This window comes from Budorcas taxicolor, chromosome 1 (assembly GCF_023091745.1).
Source record: "Budorcas taxicolor isolate Tak-1 chromosome 1, Takin1.1, whole genome shotgun sequence".
Taxonomy (NCBI): domain Eukaryota; kingdom Metazoa; phylum Chordata; class Mammalia; order Artiodactyla; family Bovidae; genus Budorcas; species Budorcas taxicolor.
Genome location: NC_068910.1, coordinates 42,997,718 through 43,012,230, shown reverse-complemented (window position 1 = coordinate 43,012,230; position 14,513 = coordinate 42,997,718). Strand labels below are relative to the sequence as shown.

Sequence of the window (14,513 nt, the reverse complement as noted above, 5' to 3'; positions counted from 1 at the left end):
ATCTCTCTGGATCATCCCCGTGCACCAGCCCCAAGCATCCTGTATCCTGTATCGAACATAGACTGGCGATTCGTTTCTTACCTGATAGTATACATGTTTCAGTGCCATTCTCCCAAATCATCCCACCCTCTCCCTCTCCCACAGAGTCTAAAAGTCCGTTCTATACATCTGTGTCTCTTTTGCTGTCTCATTTCTTTTAATTATGTGCAAGAAGCCTAGTGCTAATTTGCGTTAAGTCCTCCCTAACTGTGTTCTAACTCTTAACTCTTGTGCATCACTTTCTCTCTCAAACAAATCTGGATTCTCACTTAGACCAGCCTTTCATTTTATTGAAGTCTTTTACTATTAAATAACATTGATTTTTGCTCCATGGACAATAGTAGTGAGTCCTGGATTCCTACAGTGTTTGATCGAGAGCGAATACACTGTACTGTACTAGCTAAGAATCAGTTGCCTGGTTTTTCTCCTTGTTCTGTGATTATTTCAGTGTGTGACTGAGCAGGATCACATTCTCCTGTTGCTCCATTTTGTTAACTAGGAATTATGGTATCTGCCCCACTCACTCATAAGATGAGTTTGAGGATAAAGTGAAGGGACTTGGAAGAGGTTAATATCTGCTGTCATCAGTATCATCTGAAGTGCCTGGTGACTTGAGATCTCCCCATAGTGAAAAGCTGACATCATGGAAGGATTTTGGAAAGCTGTGGTTCTGCGTTTGTGGTGGCCTTGGCACCAATGTACAGTGGAGAAGAGCGTATATTGAGTTCCAGTGCTTCTGTGTTAAATTAGTCTCTGCCTCCTATTTAACCGTGTGGCCTTGATTCAGTTACTTAACTTCGCTGAGCCTGAATCTCTTCATCTATAAATTGGAGACAGAAATAGTTCATATAGTTGGTGAAATGAGTTGATGTATGTGGATGGGGATCCTGTTTGGTTTATTCATGGTGCCTAACACAATGCCTGGCACATTGTGGATGCTCAAAAAATTGTTTGCTTATCGATTGAAGGTTTTTTTGTTGTTTAGTCGCTAATTCGTATCTGACTCTTTTGTGACCCCATGAGCTATAGCCAGTCAGGCTCCTCTGTCCATGGGATTTCCCAGGCAAGAATATTGGAGTGGGTTGTTATTTCCTTCTCCAGGGGATCGTCCCAATCCAGGGATCAAGCTCGCGTCTCCTGCATTGGCAGGTGAATTCTTTTACCACTGAGCCATCTGGAAAGACCATCTAGAAGGTAGTAAGCATTAAATTAATATATCTTTATTATTATTATCAACACATAATGTGTTATTTCTCCCCCTGCTTTTTATTTGTTGTCATAAAGATTATAAATTGAATAAGGGAAGTGGAAGCTCTGTAACTTGTAAAGCTACCTGCTTTGTAGATTTAAGCATGTTTTATGTATTCCCACAAAACTTCCACAGTTTCCTTTAGTGGCAGGTTCCATGTCTCTGGGTTGGCTGTCGCACGGCAGCCTGAGTAGGATTCAGTACCAGAGAGTGTTCAGTGGTGTAACTGACTGAGCCCATATTAGAATCATGGAATCTGAAGTTTGGAAAGCCAGCCCCCGCCCCCCCCCCCCCCCCCCCACTATTCTAATTCCTTTTAGAGTGTGTCCATCCATTTCTCTTCTGGTGTTTGCTTGAACTTCTCCAGGGACAAAGAATTAGCTGTTTCCAGAAGTAGCTCTATTTGGAGTTCTTTCTTATAATGAATAGAAATCAGACCCCAAATCCATAATTCCTAACTGAGGATCCATGGAAAAACTTTGGTGTTTGGAATTACTGGTATATTGTTTTCTGTATGTATTTTTTTTTAAAGAAGAGAATTCACAATTTTCATTTATTTTTCAAAGGGATCTGTGATCCAGAAAATTTAAGATCCATTGCTTGAATGATTCAGTCTTCTCACCTATTTTGTACTTCCCCCTTTTACTTTCTCTTAGGTTGAGGAAATCTTAGAGCATCCAATGAACTGGATGTTTGTACAGGAATGTTATAGCTCCTCGGATGTGGTTCACCTTCCATGGATCTTGCTCAGCACATCTGGCAGAACCACTCCTAGGAGAGGATGGCAATAGTGAAGGAAGCAAATAGACCAGGTACCAGGTCTTTGGCTTCTGGTTCTGCCTCTGCTCTTAACTGATTTTTAGCACAATCCTCTAGCATTTTGCGTCAGTGGTAGATTACCACCCAAAATAGTTGTAGATTTGGGCATTTGAATGTTTATTTCCCTGCTTTAGTGTTCCAGAAATTTGTTTTTGACAGATTATAGATGTTTGTAGATAGTAGAACAAATTAAAATTTAGAGTGGGATAAAGGAGAAAAATGAAGTTATGTAGCATCCTACTATCCAGAGAGAATCACTGTTTAATGTTTTCTCTTATTGTCCTTCAGTTTTTCTCATGTCTGCTTATGCACACACATACCCACAATATGTATATGTATTTTAAATTTGGAATCACCATGGAGTCAACTTCTTGGATTTGACTCCATTTGTAATCTCTATAGGCTTCATCTGTAAAATTGGCATATGGATGCTATAGACCTCCTAAGATATTAAAATACATAGTTCTGTTGTTATGTATTATTGTTGTATATTTGTTCTTCAATTAATCTTTTTGTCTGTACTTTTAAATTTGGGCTTTCCAGGTGGTAAAGAATCCACCTGCCAGGCAGGAGAAGCAGGTTCTATCCTTGGGTCGGGAAGATCCCTTGGAGAAAAAATGGCAACCCACTCCAGTATTCTTGTCTGGGAGATCCCATGGACAGAGGAGCCTGACGGGCTTCTGGAGTCACAAAGAATTGGACATGAATTAGCAACTAACAACAACTTTTAAAATTAGGTCAGACACTCACATGTTTCAAAAAGTATGTGAAACAGTGACTTGCCTGGTGATGGAGCAGTTAAGACTCCACCATGTGGTACCGTGCAGAAAGCACTGGACTGACAGGCAGCAGGGAAGCCGGAAGGTTAGTCCTGATTAACTGATGTGCACTGTGTAGTAGCCTGCTCTAGATACATGTTGACTCGTTTGTGAAGCAAAGGTTTTAATTGGATACTTTCTGATGTTTGTCTGTAGTATTCCCTGATTTGAGGACCTTTCACCCAGCAGTGACTGTAGGCCTGGGAGTGGGGTCTGAAGAGGAGAAGGCTTGGGATAGAAGCTGGAAATGCATGCAAGTGGAACAAGAAGAGTGTAGGCCTCTTTTTTTGTGAAGGGCTGGCAATATGGAGTGGGAATCTGAATAAGTCATATGGAGGAGGTTTTTCTCTACCTTGCAGTTTACATGGACTTAACTTTTAAATCGGAAAAGGAAATGGCACCCCACTCCAGTACTCTTACCTGGAAAATCTCATGGATGGAGGAGCCTGGTGGGCTACAGTCCATGGGGTCGCTAAGAGTCAGACATGACTGAGCGACTTCACTTTCACTTTTCACCTTCATGCGTTGGAAAAGGAAATGACAACCCACTCCAGTGTTCTTGCCTAAAGAATCCCAGGGATGGGGGAGCCTAGTGGGCTGCCATCTATGGGGTCGCCCAGAGTCGGACATGACTGAAGTGACTTAGCAGTAGCAGCAGCAGCAGCAACTTTTAAATTAATATATATGAAAAACAGAAGTATTATTAACTTATTTTTTTAGGGGATGGAGAAAGAATTCTGTGGCAGATGTTCCAGTTGGCAGATGTTACAATCTTGGTGGCTTTCTGATAGGTATATATATTTTTTTGTATTTCAGACAGTAGATGATTTGCTGCGGTGTGGAATTTGCTTTGAATATTTCAACATTGCAATGATGATTCCTCAGTGTTCACATAACTGTAAGTATGTATTGTTTCTCTGAGTTAAAAAAATGTGATTTTTACATAACGTAGTGTTAATTTGACACCAAAGATAAGTACACATATTTATTTACAACTTTAGCCCCTTTGCGTTGAAGTTTTTGGAAGGTCTTTCCACTATCTCCCGCTTGGATACTTTAAGCCTTTTATAACATTTATGGGAATGAAGATTTTGATCACTATGTATGGTTATTTGTCCAGCACTTTTTAGATTTTAAATTTCATAATTTTTGTTTTTGACAGGGTAAGAGATAGGTGGTTCAACCAACTAGTCCTTGGTGTAGAATTTTAAAGTTTAAAAACCTTGGTGGACGAGTTCTCCCACTGAAGAGTATTACAAACAGTTTTATCACTTAACTTGCTTTGTGATGGTGGAAAGACTCACATATTGAAATACTTCTCTTTGTGAGTCTAGTATGTACGCATTTTTTCATACTGTAGTTCGATGTATTTAGTACACAGAGGTGCACTTGTCCTGTTCAGTATCTGGCTGTCCAGTTTATGGCTTATCTAGGCTTATGATTTTCTTATTCTCTATCTTTGAGTTGGTTTGTGTTGAAAAGTTTAAAAAAAAAATTAGGCTTAAAAATGGCTTTAGTGGGTAGCAGTAGCTTTGGTGGAAAAGTTTCCATAAAGAAGACTTATGGTAGCAACATGGGCTTGATAGAGAAGCTAAGCTTGACTTAGCTCTTCACTTGCTAGGTGGGTGAGTTTGCAAATGCCTGTCATTTCTTCAAATGTGAAACTTTAGAGAGTAGTTTCTGCCTTAGGAGATGATTGGGAGAGTCAGATGTAGAGAGTCCAGGGTCTGGCACATTATAGGGCCTTAATAAGTTTTAGTTTCCTTCTAGGGTAGATTCGTATTAGGAACCAACAGAAGTTTTGGGGATTGTTTCTAAATCTGTGTTAAAATCTTCTTGATTTAGATATAATTTACATGTAACGAAAGGCATCCATTTCAAGTGCGCAGTAAAGTGTACAAGTGTCAGTAAGTTTCTTTTTTTTTTTTAATTTTTACTTTTACTTTATTTTACTTTACAATACTGTATTGGTTTTGCCATACATTGACATGAATCAGCCACGGGTGTCCATGAGTTCCCAAACATGAACCCCCCTCCCACCTCCCACCCCATATCATCTCTCTGGATCATCCCCGTGCACCAGCCCCAAGCATCCTGTATGCTGTATTGAACATAATGTTTATACCATATGATGATTATGGTTAAGCTTGAACATTTCTGTCACTAGACAGAGTTCTTTCCATGTCAGTCAGTATGGCCCCAGGGAATTTACATGTGGGTCTGTTTCTGGATTCTCCTCTGTTCTGTTGTTCTTTATGTCTATATCCTTGTGCCAGAATTACACTGTCTTAATTATTGTAGCCTTTTAAGTAAGTCTTCAAGTCAGGTATTGTCACTACTCCTACTTTGTTTTTCTTTATCAACATTGTTTTGGTGCTTTTAGGATCTTTGCGTTTTGTATGCATTTTCATATAAATTTTAGAATCAGATTGTCAGTTTCTTTCCAAAAAAAGCCTGCTGGGATGTTTACTGTGAAGTGAAGTTGCTGAGTCGTGTCTGACTTTTTGTGACCCTGTGGACTGTAGCCTACCAGGCTCCTCTGTCCATGGAATTTTCCAAGCAAGAGTACTAGAATGGGTTGCCATTTCCTGATTGCACTAGATCTAGAGATCAATTTAAGGATAATTAACATGCGATTTATGGGGTCACAGAGTCGGACACAACTGAGCAACTGAACTGAACATCTTAACAGTGTTGTCCTCAATATATAATCTTTTGCTTCTTCTTATATCTGTGGTACTGCACAGCTTCTGGAACAGCAGCAAACTGTCCAGCTGTCTTTTGTTCCTGGTGGCCCCCAGGCACCCATCAGCACTCTGAGTCAGCAAAGTAGAAGCAGTCCCTTAGGCAGTCTCTGGAGAAGCTGAGATACTGGTCGCATCCTTCCCTCTTCTCCTTCTTTCCAAAGGAGAAGCCACTGAGCTGTATGAGGCTCCATCTGTACTGTGTGTCCTCTGGAGTGGCGGCCCTGCTCTTTTCTCATTAGTCTCCCAGCTTCTAGAGTAAGTTTGTTCAGTACTATGGGTTGGGTGAGATAGAAACAAGTCTCTTAGGCAGCCTGCTGAAAAGTGGGAATGTTAGATGCATGTTCTTCCCTGAAGAGAAGCCGAGAGCTGGGAAGTCCTCCTCTCTACTCCCAGGGGAGGAGTAATGGTGAATGATTGAGTCCTCATCCAAACCTTTGTTCTCAGTGACTCAGACCTGGTTCTTTTTCTTATCAGTGCTTTGATTCAGGCATGGTAGAAACCAGTTCCTGGGGCAGCCCCATGAAAAGTCTGAACATTTCATCTGTGATTCAGTCTTCTCTCTCTCCTTCCCCTGGGAAAAGCTGGGAGTTGTGAGTCTCTCTCTGATTATGTGGTGCTGAGCCAGGGATAGGAACTCTGGCAAGTGAGGGCCACATATTTCCTACCAGCTTTGATGTGGCTGATTTTGTGCTTGTCTTGGGGTATGTGAGCATCTGAACTGGTATCCGTATTTCTCACAAAGGGAGTTGGTTTCTGTCTTGTTGATTTGTGTTACCATGGGGAGAACAGTGGCTGGCTTCCTGTTCTGCCATCTTTCTGACATCACCCACTCGCTCTGGCTAATCTGCTCTCATACTGAGGTATGATGCTCTGGGGTGTCTACTCAACGCCCAAGTGTTTAATGAGGTTTCTCCAAAGGGGCTGCTAGAAATTTTATGAACTCTTGGCCCTTTGTTACCACTCCAGTTATGGTTCTTTCCCTGGAAGTTGATCTTTATCTAGCCTCATGGATCCCTGTATATGTGCAGATTTAAGTTCGGTCATAGAATTGAGTAGAGATGTATGCGTGTTTCTGGAGGTCTTTACATATATGTAGCTTTCTTTTTGGTACGCTGCTGTGTGAATTATAGCTGCGTGGATTGCCCTGAACTCTGATCTTTGCTTTCTCAACTAGCAAGAGTGATGGGCTTTTGGCTTTCCTTCCTGTGCTATGGTCAAGAAATTGCCTATGTGGTCAAGAAATTGCCTATGGGCAGGTATCTTGAGCTGTGGTTGAACTTCTCTCATTTCTATAGTTGTCCAAAGTCTGAAAATAGAGAATTGTTTTTTCATATTTCCCCCCAGTATTTTAGTTGTTTGTAGAAGGAGAGTAACTTTGAATATTGGTTACTTTCTCTTGGACAGACATGGAAGTCTACTCTGTAGATTTTAATTATGTCATTTTAGGAAAGAAAGATGACTTTCTAAATTAGTTTCGTGAACCCTACTTAGCTGAAAAACTGGTCTTTATTTCTATTCTCTTTTTTTCTTGTTTCTTTGTCACATATAGTTATCACTGATGTCATTCTTTATCCAAGAAGTCGGTGGAGAGTACTTCCAATAATGATAATTTATTTTATGAGTGGTTATTTTTCATATTCTACCTGTCATGATTCAGTACGCTTTTCTACTAATCACCCATTGTCACAGGTTCCCTCAAGACTAAAAGTTGCTCTCGGTCTATAATTGTGTTAATGACACAAAGGCCCCCAGAGCGTAGTAGGAGTCAGACTTAGCTGTCGTGTTCTGCTGTCATCCTGGATTGACTGGAATTAGTGACCCAGAATCCTAGCCACTTTGCTGGTCCTTAAACATTTCAAGATTTGTCTTTTTAAATTCCTTTATTCTGTTTTCCTATGTTTAGCTTTTCCAGTATGGGTAACAAACACTACATTGCATATCTGCTGCCATTAAGGTTTGAGTGAGGTGCAGTGGCAGAATGTGGGGCAATTGATCCAAATTCGTGTTGTTAAAGAATACTTTTGTGGGGAGAGGGCCTGGGCTTACTCCAATCCATAAAACACCATTAAGTGAGAAATGTTCTCACTAATAGATTGATCTGCTCAAGTGCCAGTTTGCTTTGCAGTTGCGCCGTTTTTCTGACTTGATAGTGGGAGAGGCTCAAATATTTACTGCTAGATGAAATCACTCGCTTTTAGGTACTATTAAATTACCACTATTTTAGAGATGAACCAGCAGTCATTTTTCTTTTCTTTTTGTGAATTTTGACTCACTAAATTAATTGAGGCTTATATTGGAATAAAAAGCAATTTAATTTTACTAAAAAAAAAAAGAAATGTGAAGTGTTCCATTTATTGACGTTTGCTCAATTAGGAGGCAATGTAATATTCTTTCAGACAAATAATCAGTGTTATTCTTCTTTTTCATTCTTATGAGGCAGCATTGTGAAACAAGACGGGGAGAAGAGAGAGAGTTGCATATACGGAAAGGACATGCAATTATACAGAACCACACTTACAGAAATGCTGGAGTGCTGGTCGTTAGTTGAAAGAATGTTATTCTCTTATCAGCTCACTGGTCACTTAACACTGGAATTGGAGGCAGAGGTCAGCTTTGAAAGGATCTCCTATTCCTTTCAAACTTGGAACTGGATTTTCTCTTTTTTAATTGGACACTTCAGAATTACTTTTGAGATGGTTTATTTTCTCATAAAATCCTAAAGATCACATGCCAAAAGGTTTGGTTTAGGTTTAGAAACTTGATTTTTATTGTCAGGATGCTATGCTCTTCTGATACATAAAAGCCGGCAGATGGCTGTATCCTGTTGGAGATGAGAAATACCTCTTTCCCTGGGCTTGCTTGTTTCTTTGAAGCTACCCTGTATTTCATTGTTTTACTCTTCCCTCCTCCACCCTATACACATGGCTCACAGTTGAGCTTTGGGGGTGGAAAAACAGACTTCACAGGTGATTTAAATAAAGCCACCTAGGAATACATTGTTTGAAGGTCTTCAGCTGCTCTATTTTGAAATGTGGTTGCTCACTGGAGAATAAATTATGCTGGTCTGCAGTTCACCAGCACATATTTGGTAGTAGACTGGGAAGTTGAAAGTAAGCCAAGAGCTTCATCTACTTTAGACTAGTGTCTGGTCTCCATATTTCAGAAGAAAGCACATATATTATGCAGAAGAGGAAGAAGTGGCCTCATTTTACATACTCTAGTACGTGGAGGTACTGATTAGACACTTATTGATACTATATAGGTATATATAATAAGTATGTGTTATAAGCAGATTATAATATTTTAAATAATTAGTTAGAAGTATGTTAAAAGCATGGACTCTGATACTTGCCTTTGCCACCTATTAATGCCATGATCTTGGGCAAGTTGGCTAAGCTCTATGCTGTGTTTTCCTTCTTATAAAATGGGATTCAGAGCTGCTGTAATGATTGAAAGTGTTACTACATCTACCGTGCTTTAAACAGAGCACGCAGTAAGTGCACAATGTTATATTAATGAAATTGCCAATATTTGTCTGTTTTCTTTTGACTTACCATAAAGTTTCTTATGGTTCATCCTAGTAACAAAAACTATTAATTTTTAAAAAATAATTGTTATTCAATCAGAATCACTTACTATGGATGTGATTTATTGGTCACAGTTCATTGATTCAGTACGACTGGGGATAGAGCCTATTAGACTACTTCACTAAGCGGGGTGTGTGTGTGTGTTAGTCACTCAGTCATGTCAGACTTTTTGCAACTCCATGGACTGTAGCCCGCCAGGCTCCTCTGTCCATGGGATTTTCGAGGCAAGAATACTGGAGTGGGTTGCCCTTCCCGTCTCCAGGGGATCTTCCCAACCCAGGGATTGAACCTGGGTGTGCCGCATTGCAAGCAGATTCTTTACTGCCTGACCCACTATGGATCCCCTTCACTAAAGTGAATTTGTGCTATTAACACATTAGCTACTAGTACAGTACCATTCAATTTATCAGGCTTGGGGAGATAATTTTACACTGCCTTGGGTGTGAAGAATTGAGTTCATGCCAATTTCTACTTAAGTTGTTAAAACTTAGTGCATTGTCCTTAATACACTGAATTATATGTAATTGCCTCACTGCTTTCCTTGAGGTCAAAAACCTTTTCTTATAACAGCTTTTGCTACAAGAGTATTTGTTAAATGCAGGATGAAGGACATTATTTACAGAGTTAGAATGTAGAAATCCCTAATTTGATAATCTGGTATATATTATTTCTTAACACATGTATAAATCTTGTTTCAAAATTTATATTTTAGAATGTTAGGCAGTGGAGATATCTGACCTATTTATACAAAACTATCCTAGTTCTTACCTTATGTTTCCTTCATTTTACAAATGGAAGATACAGAGAGAGATACATGTTGCTTATAGAGCTGTGATGTGCTAGGGACTCCGGATTACTATTATTTGATATGTATCCCTTTCCTAAGAATGCTACTAAGTCGTATTTGCAACTGTGTATAGTTAGAGTCCATGTACTAGAATTTTAAGATTATAATGATAGACCTTAGATGGTGGAAATATTCTAGGGTTTAAATCAACTTTTGTTAGAAGCTGAAAGTGAAAGTGAAGTCGCTCAGTGGTGTCTGATTCTTTGCGATCCTGTGGACTGTAGCCCACCAGGCTCCTCCATCCGTGGAATTTTCTAGGGAGGGGTACTGGAGTGGGTTGCCATTCCCTTCTCCAGGGGATCTTCCTGACCCAGGGATAGAACCTGGGTCTCCCTCATTGCAAGTAGACGCTTTACTGTCTGAGCCACCATGTAAATACGTTAGAAGTTCGGTTCCAATATTATTATACAGCTTAACTAATTCATTATGTTGCATTTGTGTTTTTGCAGACTGTTCTCTTTGTATAAGAAAATTTCTGTCCTATAAAACACAATGTCCAACTTGTTGTGTGGTGAGTTTTTTTCTTTTCATTTTTTCCTTTAAAGCTAACTGATTGGTGCAGATATTTCTGCTTTATGTATACACATAAGCCATGGGAAGATGCATGGTTATTGAATTAAGCTATATCAAAAACATTTTCAGAAAAGACTTCTAAAATACATATATGGAGAACTGGGGTTTGTTCAACTGTTCATGAAGATTTTTGATAACCTAAATTTTTTTAGGAAGAAAAAGCTAATTTTAGTTATGAACTATGTTTTTTATGGCTCCTCATTTTTTAAAATTTCTCAACTTGGGTAGAAAATCTGATGGAAGGATCATTTATTTGCAAAGGATTGATGTTTTAGTATTTGTGCAGCAGGCAAAGATTTAATTTAACTGGCCCCTTACCTCTTGCCCAAATCAGACCTTCAGGGAAAACACCAGAAAATTTGTTAAAGTTTCCAAAACATTCCATGTAGTTGAAATAGGTGAAAAGGTAGGTAAAAAGGGAAAGGGAATGGAGGTAGGAGTAAAGATCGAAAAAGAAGTCGTAGAATCTGGTGGAAAGGACACTGGGGCTAAAGGGTTCGGTTCGAGTTTGGTAGGTTGTTGGTGTCAGGATGTCATTGAATTCGCTCTGCTTTCAAGTCTAATCTCTTTACAACAATGAGGGATGCTGCTGTCCTCAAGGTGGTGTCAACACAGATTAACTATATGCAAAATATTCATACTGTTCATTATTCATGCTGGATAACTACTGGGTTTATTGTTTTCCTCTTGCATTCCTGAAAACCAGTCTTGTTTTTAAAGTCTCTTTGAGCACCTCAGGTTCTTCCTGCATTACTGCTTAAAAGAGCATCTCTGTTCTTTGAAGGAGAAATTTTGAGGGAAACAGTGCTGCCATTTTGAAGAAGGATTCTTGCTCATATTAGGTTTTATTTTAGACAGTAGAGAGTGCATATGTTTTTACCAGATGCTTCGGAGAGTTTTGAATCAGACTTCCAGTCAGCAGATAGTGATTCACTGTTTTAAAATTCCGTATTAGTATGAGATAAATGAACTTTATTTTGAGGCTTTCCTGGAAGACTTAGTGGGATGGGGAGTCTCAGGAGGATGGGGCACACATTTTCAAAACTGAGATTATGACAAGTTAATTATTGTTGCTGACCTTTTTCCATCTGTTGTTTTTCGTTTCTAGACAGTCACAGAGCCGGACCTGAAAAATAACCGTGTTTTAGATGAACTGGTAAAAAGCTTGAATTTTGCACGGTATGATTTAATTTTGTGACTAATCCCTAGCTGCTTTTGCCTTTAATATGTGTTCCTCCCTTTGCTCTTTGAACTTTTGAGGATTAGGGAATGCAGTGTTGCATATTTAGGGATAAAAGAAAGGATGCGACCACAGTTGTTAATCACATGTGAACAATCTGATCATAATAAGAGTCTCTTCTTTTACTTAACAGAAAGTCTCCTGTATGAAAAACAAGTTAGAATGTAAATTTGGGCACTTACTTTTGAGTAGTTCAGAAATGCTTCAGCTTCATCTTTTGTTTTTTGTGCCCAGCATTAGAATCAGCCATGTTCCCAAGGAGCCCTGGTTCCTTTCACTGGAAAATGGTATTTAGAAATCAGGATCTGGATGGAGCTGGGCATGCTCATTACTACTGGGGTGTCATTGCTTCTAAACCCTCTCAGTGGACAGAGCTGGGTGGCATATGCGTGTGTATGTGTACACACATATATGTATTACGGTTTCTGGGCCTGTTATATATTAATCCACTAATTCTTACTCTGATTTGCTCAGCATGTATAAAATGATGTGTAATGTGAAATATGTAATTGCTGGTGCTTAATGATGTGTAGCTTTACTTAACTGTCAAACACTTGATGGTGTTTAGTGAGTGGTCACCCAGAGGAATTTAAAAAGGCATGTTTTATCAGATGATATGTTGACTTACTTTTAGTTTTAATCATTCAAGCCAAGCAAGAAATTTTAGTAGAAATGTACTGTGTTTAGTTAATGGCTAGGTGGCTGCATACTTAAGTTCAGTGACTTCCAAGCTTGTTGGAATATTCTTAGAGGTACATTACATTGCTCCCAAAACTGTAGGGAAATTTCTTTCAATAGAATTACGAGTTTATTCATTAGGGTTTGCATCCTAAAGATGATCACATTTACTCCTTTGAACTTGCCTAATGTGGCATTCTAGAAATTGACTGGCTGGTTATTTCCTTAAACAAAATCATGAGAAGATGGTATACTTTCCTAGATTAAGACACTCTGAGATTCTCTGATGCTCATCATTAAAGTGATAGCCTTTTTCCTTTTTATTTATTTTTAGCTGTGCTGGGCCTTCGTCGCTGCACAGGCTTCCTCTAGTTGTGGAGAGCGGGGACTGCTCTCTAGTTGCAGTACGTGGACTTCTCATCGTGATGGCTTCTCTTGTTGTGGAGCACTGGCTTCTTGGGTGCACAGTCTTTAGTAGTTGTGGCACGTGAGCTTAATAGTTGCAGTTCCGGGACTCTAAGCACAGGCTTAATAGTTGTGGTGCGTGGGCTTAGTTGCTCCACAGCATGTGGGATCTTCCTGGACCAAGGATTGAACTCATGTCTCCTGCATTGGCAGTCAGATTCTTTACCACTGAGCCATCCAGGAAGTCCTGCTTTTCTTATTTCAAAGTCATTCATCGGTTAGATTTTGAGGTCAATGAGAAAAGATGGAGCTGTATATTTAGAAAGGAACTGATTGGGGATTAAAAAAGAAAAGGAATTGATGGACTGTTTGCTTTTTTCTCATATGGTAAAATTGTATCGCATGGCTTCTTTTTTTCCTCAGCTGGTATTGAAAGCTTAACCTCCCTGCTAGGAAACAGGGAGTGTTACAAAGAATAGCCTCTGTTTTGAAAAGAAGTTATTGATATCTTTGGGTTCATAGATCTTTTGGTAACTTAAAGGGAAGCCTTGGAATGATTGCAGTCTCTTCTCTCCTCCCCAAAGAAATAGGGTATTTAAGTATTCTTTATAGTGAGTTTGGTGACATAGGAAGCACTCTCTGTAGACTTGGGATGGATTTTATCATTTGCTTCTCCATCTGCCTTCTTGGAATTGCCTCATGGTGAACATTTCTTGGACATTTGTCATATCTAAAGTGCTATGGTACTTCATTTGCAAAATTAGTAGGGATAAAATTCAAGCTATTCAGTTTCATTACTTGTTTGAAATCTCGATTAAGATCAGTGAGGGAGGAAGTTTAATTTTATGAATAAAATGTAAGATATTTATAGTTTGTTAATTTTATTTCTTCCTCTCTTTCCCATCTGTCATTGCCATTTTATGATATTATGATTTTTGAAAATCTAATCTTCTAAACCAAATACCAAAAGAGCACTGGAGATAATTCCAGAGGTTTTTGGGAACAGGGCTGACATGCAGATCTTATATTTTCTTCTTTTACCTTTTATTTTCAAGGAACAAGTTTGTTCCCCGCTGTGATTCAGTTTTATTTAAAATAACATTCTTAAGAAAACATTTAGAATATATTTATTAGATTTTTAAATACAGATTTAGAATGTATTTATTTGGAAATTTATTTAGAATGTTGTCTAAGTGGAACTTTATTCTTGACCTAAGTAAGAAAATGTTGTTTTTGTATTTTTGCATAGCAGCCAGTCTGCATGTGTATTATAGTTTTTATAGCTTCAGCATGTAGAGCATCATTTATTGCTTTGGTTTATCCACTGTTGAGGTATGAATTTTTCTCCAGATGCTTATTTCAAGTTTAAAAATTTAAACAAAGAGGCTGTACAATATAATTTCACCTTTCCTTATAGTATAGTTTAAAGCAGACTGGGTTTGGATTCAGGTAGAACTAGGTTTCCATCTTGACCCTACTTGATTTTTTTAAAAATTTTATTTTAATTACAA

The 14,513-nt window shown here is 38.8% G+C and overlaps 1 protein-coding gene across 1 annotated transcript in view; it reads left to right on the top strand.

Moving 5' to 3' along the window:
* The window catches only part of RAD18 (RAD18 E3 ubiquitin protein ligase), a 113,273-nt gene that overhangs the window by 727 nt on the left and 98,033 nt on the right, over positions 1-14,513 (top strand). The window contains exons 2-4 of the mRNA XM_052647438.1: positions 3,742-3,823; positions 10,556-10,617; positions 11,788-11,858. Of these exons, the coding sequence (XP_052503398.1) occupies positions 3,742-3,823; positions 10,556-10,617; positions 11,788-11,858 (215 nt within the window). The remainder of the gene's footprint in view (positions 1-3,741; positions 3,824-10,555; positions 10,618-11,787; positions 11,859-14,513) is intronic.